The following is an 8740-nucleotide window of genomic DNA, read 5'->3' as shown; positions in this document are numbered from 1 at the left end:
TGCCTTCTTTCCCCAAAGACAGCTGGAAGAGACTTTCCACCCACGCGGAGGAGATGCGGCATCTTTGCAAGCTGCCGAGTTTATTTTATTTCCCCCACCCGTGACTTTTGCTGGGCAAGTGGTGGGAACGCCATACAGGCAGGATCGCAAGCCCGTTTTGTGTGCCCGGACGACAAAACATCAAGCCTTGTCACTTCTGTCCTTCAGCAGAGCGAAGGGAGAAACCCTGTTTTTTGAAGGGGCGGGTGGAAGGAGATACGGGGGTCTGGATGCAGGAGGTGTCTTCTCTGCACCCCCAAATTAGCTCCCCGCCGATGGAGGGAACAATGCTCAAAACAAGCATTTTTATTTTACTTTTTGCTGCAAAGCTTTCCCCTCTTGGGATAGGGTGGTGAAAGAGGATGCTAATTTACAGGGGAGTTTTTGTAAATGGAAGGTAGAGTAAAAAAGACATAATAATAATTAATAATAATAATTAATAATAATAATAATAATAATAATAATAATAATAATAATAATAATAATCTAAGTCTTTCTTGTGTCTTTTTTCCACGCGTGAAAGGAGCTCGTAGAAATATGAGGGATGCAAAATGCGAGAAAGAAGTTGGTAAGTGGGGAATTTGAAGTGGAAAATAACGTATCGTGGAATGGAAAGGTAGGAGGAGAAAAGGGGATACTTACTATTCAATCTAGCTTTCTCACCAGCCAGGTCCATTGATAATTATTTCTGCTGAATAGAACAAAATAGAAGGACAGAGTTGGAAGGGACCTTAGAGGTCGTCTAGTCCAACCCCTGGCTAGCTGTACAGTGTCTTTAAAGGTAGCCCCTCGGCTTACAAGAGTTCAGTTAGAGACCGTTGAAAAGTTACAACGGCACCGAAAAATGTGACTTAGGACCGTTTTTTGCAGCATCCCTGTGGTCATTTGATCAAAATTCGGTCGCTTGGCAACTGACTCGTATTAATGACGGGGGCAGTGTCCCAGAGGCACGCGATCCTCTTTTGTGACTTTCTTGACAAGCCAAGTCAACGGGGGGGGGGGGAGAAAATCAGGTTCACTTAACAACCGTGTTACTAACTTAACAACTGGCAGCGGTTCCCTTAGCAACTGTGGCAATGGAAGCCGTAAAATGGGGCGAAACTCACTTAACAAACGTCTCACTTAACCACAAAAATTTGGGGCTCAGCTGCGGTCCTAAGTTGAGGACTCCCCGGACTTGAAACATCATCCAACTTCTGAAGTTGTAGCCATCCTACACCAGTCTGTCTGGGGGAGAAAAAAAAAGTAGGGAATTTTGCCGCCTTTTTAAAAAGTTACTCCATCCTTGGCAAATATAGATGGACACAAATCTTTAATGTGTTTTTTTTTAAATACGTAGGCAGGCACTGATTTTTTTAAAAAAATACCTTGAGTGAGACTGTAATTTTTTAATAATATACAGAGGAAATATATGTAAACACACACACACACACACACACACACACAGAGCAGAGAGAGAGAGAGAGAGAGAGAGAGAGAGAGAGAGAGAGAAGTAGAGGTAAAGGTTCCCCCACACGTGTGCTAGTCGTTTCCAACTCTAGGGGCCGGTGCTCATCTCCGTTTCAAAGCCGAAGAGCCAGCGCTTGTCCGAGGACGTCTCCGTGGTCATGTGGCCGGCATGACTAGACGCCAAAGGCGCACGGAACGCTGTTACCTTCCCACCGGAGTGGTCCCTATTTTTCTACTTGCGTTTTTACGTGCTTTCGAACTGCTAGGTTGGCAGAAGCTGGGACGCATAACGGGCGCTCACTCTGCTATGCGGCACTCGGGATTCGACCCGCCAAACCGCCGACCATCTGGTCGACAAGCTCAGTGTCCTAACCCACCGAGCAGTGGGTTTGATAGATAGATAAGATAGATAAGAGATATATAAAAATGGAATTCTCATTTTGTGAAATGGTTCTCTCATGGCAGGATTTCATTCCCATACTTGTGTAATTGTGAGTTCAGGTGTTTAGCTGCTCTTTCTTGGCAATTATGTTTAAGAAAAATAAGAAGAATGACATCAGGAGTGAGGTTTATGACTCCTTTCCGTGTAGGAATTTGCTTTTAAGGCTCTGTTGCATATTTTCCTCCCTCGCAGAATTTGGGTGTATTTTTCTAACGGTCAAAAGGGACATAAAATAATAATAACAATAATAAAAAAAGAGGAACTTCTCTGCCAAATTATTTTGGCAGCGTTTCCCAAACTAGGTGCCAGTTTGCTGATGGGGAAGAGGGAGAGGGAGGGAAAATCCCTTTGCACACGCTCAGAGTTACTCTTTATTAATTTTACTTGGAAAACTTTCAGGGCTTGGGGTTACATTTTTCGGTACAACGCTCAAGGAATTATACGCCTCTGTCTTGGATACTGTGCTTGAGCTGGTGAATTTTAACATCTTTAAAAAGCGCCCAGGAAATTTTATCCAGGTGCTTGGGGGCTGGCACAAGTTCCCTCTTTTCTTCTTTTTAATTGTTATTCAGCCTCCAAAAGAGAGCCAGAGCAGTTCCTAGCAACATCTCCACAGATGCTGGGATGTGTTTTTCCCTCCCTCCCTCTTTTTTTTTCCTTTCTTCCTTTCTTCCCCCTTTCCTTTTCTCTTTTTAATTGTTGTCGTTCACCCTCCAAAGATAGCATGAGCTGATCCCGGCCACATCTCCACGGAGGCTGGGATGTGCGTTTCCCTCCCTTGGTTCTTGGAAGAGTCAGGATTTGTTTTATTTTTAAAGCAAAGTTGATTTTGGGACTGAGGCCTGATACACTTGGCGGGGGTTTAAGAAGAAAACCGGGAAGACTTGATCTTGGGTTAGGGGTGGGGTGGGGTTGCACAGCAACAGGAGCAGCAGGCGCAGCCCCCAACCCCCCCAACCTGGACCTGGATCTCTGCCGCAAGAAACGTTTCTTGGACGCTTGAATTGGCCCACTCTGCCATCTTAAAGGCATATACTTAACTCACGTATTTGAACAAGCTGGCCTGGTCTGATGGGTTTTAATTATTGATTTTAACTAATTGGTTATATTCGGGCACAATTGTTTAATCTGTTTTTAATTTTTGCATTGTATTTTTTTGGTATTTTATTGCCCTGTACACCGCCCTGAGTCCTTCGGGAGAAGGGTGGTATATAAATCAAAATAAATAATAATAAATGATAATATACAGCCCTCTGTCAGAAGGAAGGAAAATGAGAGGAGGGAAGGGACAGAGTGGGAAGGAGGGAAGGGAGGGAGGGAGGGAAAGAAAGAAAGAGGAATGGAAGGAAGATGGGAGGGAAGAAGGAAGGAAAATGAGAGAGGAGGGAAGGGACAGGAGGGAGGGAGGGAGGGAGGGAGGGAGAGAAAGAAAGAAAGAAAGAAAGAAAGAAAGAAAGAAAGAAAGAAAGAAAGAAAGAAAGAAAAAGAAAGAGGAATGGAAGGAAGATGGGAGGGAAGAAGGAAGGAAAATGAGAGAGGAGGGAAGGGACAGAGTGGGAAGGAGGGAGGGAGGGAGGGAGAGAGAGAGAGAGAGAAAGAAGAAGAAAGAAAGAAAGAAAGAAAGAAAGAAAGAAAGAAAGAAAGAAAAAGAAAGAGGAATGGAAGGAAGATGGGAGGGAAGAAGGAAGGAAAATGAGAGAGGAGGGAAGGGACAGAGTGGGAAGGAGGGAAGGAAGGAAGGAAGGAGAGAAGGAGGGAGGGAGGGAAAGAGAGAAGCAAACAAGCTGCAACAAGGTGTGTTGTTTTTAGCACTGCCCTTCCAGCTTTTAGCCAATCCCGACATTCCGAGAAGTCCAGCCACAGCTGGGCAGGCATCCTAAACCACAGACTTGCTTCCCTCCCACCTCTGCAATCAGTGCAGAATTCCTGGTCAGTAAGAAACGCCTGTTAAAAAAAAAAAATTCGAGAGCAGTTTTCATCTGCCCGGCGTTTTGCTCCAATTTGGTTCCTCCAGCAGGAAAGCAGCCCACGTTTCTCCTTCCTTTAAAAAAAAAAAAAGCTATTGCCAAGTTGGAAAACAAAAGAGGTTTATGTCATGCCCAGATCTTGTCTGCAACTTGCAACTCACAAATAAACAGGATTTCGACGCTGCAAAAAGGCAGATTAAAAGAAAAATAAACGAAAGCAAACGGCTGGCTGCCTGCTGAAGAGACACAAACGTTTTGCTAACTGCTGCCCCCCCCCCACCCCGAAAGCTTCACAAAGCATGTGCAAAAAAGAGGTGTGTGTGTGTGTGTGTGTCTGTCTGTCTCTGGGGACAAGGGACAGGTTGCTTCTCCTCCCCCCACCCAGCAAAAGGGGGTGGAAGGCCGTGTGTGTGTGTGTGTGTGTGTGTGTGTGTGTCTAACCATCAGAAATCCGAGTAGAACAGCATTGCCCGGTGTGTGTGTGTGTGTGTGGGGAGGGGGGAGAAGGATACAAGGGGGCACGCGTGGAAAGCCACACAGCAGAAGGTCCGAATACAAGATTAACCCAGTTGGAAGGGGCCTCGGAGGTCATCTAGTCCAACCCCCTGCTGAAAGCAGGAGACCCCCTAGACCATTTTAGACAAATGGCTGTCCGGTTTTCTTCTAAAAAGCCTCCTCTCCCCCCCCACACACAAACACAAATGTCTTTGTCAGAGCTGGGGAAGAGCCAGCTGGCCGAGGAGTCCTCAGCCTAGCCAAAAGGCTGAACCCACTTAATTATATGGCCGAACCCAACCGCTAAGTACACACCGGGCCAGCCAGTCTGAACCAGCCAAGAAGTGAAGGCCGCGGGGCCTTGAGGAGCAAAAGCCCAGAGAAGGATGCCAAAGCTGGGATACTGAGATTGGGGGGGGTGGGGTGCTGTGGGGTGGGTTGAGGAGGGGCTCCGGGCCCCAGACAAAAGAAGAAGAGGGAGGGGAGGGGAAGAGACGGGGCTGATGGTCTTTCCAGACGGACGTCCCGCCGAGGGAATCTGATCCTTCGGCCCGGTGTTGGTTCGTCCCGCTTTCCTTTTTCCCCTCCCTGGATTGCACAAGCCGCCCTGCGCCCCAATCCTGGGCTCCCCCCCCCCCAAAAAAAAGATGAGAAGAGATCCCAAAGTGGAGCTGCGGATGAAGACTTTTATTGCACGAAGAAGAGGGGGGGGGGAAATAATCTGTACATTCGGTTCAAAGGCAGCCCTTGACAAGGAATTCACCTCTGCCTTCACTACAGTGAGGAAGGGAAGTGATGGGGAAGAAGTTGGGGGAGGGAGGGAGAGAGGAAGGAAGGAAGGAAGGGCAGAGAAAAGAAAAGAACAGAGGAGGAGAAGGAAAAAGGAAGCAGAAAGGAGAAGAGAGGCAGACAGGAAACAACGAAGGAATGGAAGGAGGGGAGGAAGGGGGGAGCAGAGGAAAAACAAAAGGAGAGGTGAAGGAAGAGCGGGAGGGAGGGAGAGGGAAAGGAGGAAGGAAAGAGCGAAGGGAGGCGTGGGAGGGGAGGGAGGAAGGAAGGAAGGGAGAGAGGAGCAGAGAAAACAGAGGAGAGCCAAACGAAGGAAACAGGAAGAAGAAAGAGGAGAGGAAAGAAGGGAGAAATGACGGAAGAGAGAGGAGGAAGAGAAAAAAAGACAAAAAAGGACGAGAGGGAGAGGAGGAAGGAAACAGCGAAGGAATGAAAGAAGGGGAGGAAGGGAGGGAAGGGAAAGGAAAATAAATAGAAGGGGACGGGGAGAGAAAACAGGGGAGGAGCGAAAGACGGACGGACTACACAGGATACAGACCCACGAAAAGAGCTCCACAAAGCGGCTCCGATCCTAACCAGGTCGGGATGGGAACCGGGAGGAATGGAAAACTAAGTCATGGATAGCACCATTTCGGGGTGGGGCCGATGCTGGGAGGGCAAAATCAGGGGGAAACCCCCCCCCACCCACCTCACCCCACTCTAAGGAGCCTCTACAGGTTAACGTGTGCAGGTGGAACGAAGGACAGGACAACTCAAAAAAGATTTTATTTTGGGGGGGGAGGTGGGGAGAGAAAGGGGGAGGTTAGTCCTATCACAGCTTTTAAAAGAAAAAAAATTCACAGTAAATTGGGCTGGAAGCTGCGCCACCCCAGACAGTGCGGTGGGTGGGCACGAGAAATTGGAAGATAAACGTGGGCTCTCCAGCGACAAAATCCTCGGCAAGAGATGCCCCCCCCGCCCCCCCCCCGGGCTTGGAAGCCATTTGGAATTATTGCCATTTGATTGCTTTGCCCTACCCGCCTTTCTTTCCCACGCTGGAGACCCTGGGGAAAAAGCGGGGGGGGGCCCTCTTCCCCAGGGCTCGGCGGAGACCCGTGCAAACTCAAAAAATAAAATAAAAAAAAATCCCGTGGCTGAATTTTGGAAAAATTCCAAGAACGGTCCCGAGTGCGAGGCAGGCAGGAATCCCAGGTGACCTTCTCCGCCTTCCCTGCCCCCACCACCGGCAGTAAAGAGAGTTGGGGGAGGGTCTTCGAACCCAAGGTCCAAATTAACACCCAAGGTCGTTCAAGGATGCGGAGATGGGCAGTCGAAAAAAGCTGATCAGCCACATGGGTCTTTTCTAGTTCAATTATCCACCACCCCCTTCATCTTCGGGAATGAGGCGGCCTCCCCCCACACAAATGGGGAGAGCCGAACTTCTAGACAAATGCAAGGATTTGCAAGTGTGTGTGTGTGTGTGTGTGTGTAGGGGGCGAGGTTTAGAAACAACCGACAATCACCAGCTTCTTCTTGGATGTCCTGGTGGTACCCTTTCCTTAGGGTGAAAGTCAGGTGAGCCGTGCAGGGCTGGGCCACCAGGAAGTGGCCGGCAGTGGGGGGGGGGGGGTTTCCCTCATGGGCAGTGGGGGGCAGGTGACCCTCTCCCCAAGATCTGGGTGACCTGGCTGAGTTGGGCCGCGGCCGTCTCCGATGCCTCTTTCAGGCGCCTGGTGTTCTGTTGCAAGGTCTGCATTTCGGCTTGCAGAGCGGCCTTTTCGGCTTTTTCCTGAGGAAGGGGAGGAGAAGGAGAAAAGCAGCTCAGAATGGGGGTTTAGGTGGGGAAGGGGCTTCGTCATCACCTTGAGGATAATCTTGGCTACGGGCTGTGTTCAAATCAGGGGGTGGGGTGTCAAAGTTGTCATAACTGGGACAACCACAGACCGAAAAACTGGAGCTAAGGTTGCGTTTGGTTCAACTCAAGGGGACTTCGCCACTCCTTTGCTTTACGAGCGCTTCCCGAACTTGCAACTTTTAAGATGGGTGGACTGCAACTCCCAGAATTCCCCTGGCAGCACTGGTTTCTGGGAGCTGAAGTCCGCCTGTATTCACATTGCAAGTTAGAGAAACACTGCTCTGAAATAAATGAGTTTTTCCTTCCTTCTTTCTCCGTCTACTTCCTTCAATTTTTTCTCTCTCCTTCCTTCGTTTCTTTCTCTCTCCACCCCTTATTCTCCCTCCCTCATTCCTTTATCTCCCTCCCTTTCCTTCTTCCCTTCCCCTTTTCTCCTTTTTTCTCTCTCCTTCCTTCCTTCCAAAAATGAGAAATAAGTTTTGGAAAATTCACACCCCACTCTCTTTTTTAGGAACTCAACAGACCCGAGGACCAGAAAAACGGTTTCTGGTATCCTTTACGATTATTTTAGTCTGGAATGTCTGTGTGGTTTTATATTTTTGATTGATTTTACAAATACTCCTCAAATTACACCCTTAAGGGAGCTTGCCCATTGCAGTCATTAAGCAAAGCTGGCTGAGGAATTCTGGGAGTTGAAGTCCACAGGTCTTAAAAGTTGGAGACCTTTGCACTATGGGGCATTTTTGCTGAAGACCGGAAGCCGGAATGCTGCTTTTGGGAAAAACATTACAAATTCGGGTCCCATTAACTACAGGATGCTGCAAATGGCTGCAAATGGGAGCCAAACACCCAAAATGTGGTCACGTGATTGCAGAGGAATGGGACCAGCTGCTGGAAGTTTAAAACTGGGTTATAAATACCTTTGGGGGGATGTCCATCGTAACTTTGAACAGTTTCTAAATAAAAACGATTAAAAATAATAATTAATTTGCAAGAGATTCAATCTGTTCGGAAGCAGCCAACCTTTTTGCTGACAGAAAATTAAGAGGGACTTTGGCATCCGAAAAGGTGCCAGAAGGAAAACCGGAACTCATTTCTTGCCACAGTGTGCTAAGTGAATCCCAGCAGTTGTTGTTAACGTTCATAACAACTAGTAACACGGTTGTTAAATGAATCCAGCTTTCCCACTGACTTGGGTGAAAGGTCACGAAAGGAGACAAGTGCGTCCACCGTAAATACGAGCCAGTCGCCAAAGCATCTGAATTTTGATCACGGGGAGGCTGCAAACGGTCGTTAAGTGTGAAAAAACGGCCACCATTTTCAGTGCTATTGTAACGCTGAACATTCACTAAACAAATGGATGTTAAGTCGAGGACTATCTGTAGAAAGAAAACAAAGGTCTACAGCCCATGGAAACCAAATTAGTAACAGAATTAATTTGCTGTTGTGAGTTAATGCAGGGGTCTGGGGATGTGACTCCGCCTACTTTAGTGACATCATCTGGAGGGGATCTATTTATTTTTATTTTTATTTTAATTCCATTTATATCCCGCCCTTCTCCGAAGACTCAGGGCGGCTTACAAGCTTAGCAGTAGCCTTCATTCTATGTATAGGTCAAGGTAAAGGTTCCCCCGCACATGCGTGCTAGTCGTTTCCGACTCTAGGGGCCGGTGCTCGTCTCCGTTTCAAAGCCGAAGAGCCAGTGCTTGTCTGAGGACGTCTCCG

The 8740-nt window shown here is 48.0% G+C and overlaps 1 protein-coding gene across 2 annotated transcripts in view; it reads right to left on the bottom strand.

Annotated features, from left to right (window-relative positions):
* Positions 1–5058: 5058 nt before the first annotated feature.
* Positions 5059–8740, bottom strand: part of SIPA1 (signal-induced proliferation-associated 1) — a 43362-nt gene continuing 39680 nt past the window's right edge. The window contains exons 16-17 of one of the 2 annotated variants that reach the window (XM_083374177.1): positions 7936–7971; positions 5059–6949 (exon numbers count right to left, since the gene is read on the bottom strand). In XM_083374177.1, coding sequence (XP_083230303.1) covers positions 6797–6949; positions 7936–7971 — 189 coding nt within the window. In that variant the 3' untranslated portion in view covers positions 5059–6796. The remainder of the gene's footprint in view (positions 6950–7935; positions 7972–8740) is intronic. The other variant, XM_083374179.1, reaches the window with a different exon arrangement.

This window comes from Vipera ursinii (genome assembly GCF_947247035.1).
Source record: "Vipera ursinii genome assembly, chromosome: 15".
NCBI lineage: Eukaryota > Metazoa > Chordata > Lepidosauria > Squamata > Viperidae > Vipera > Vipera ursinii.
This window is presented reverse-complemented; position numbering and strand designations above follow the sequence as displayed.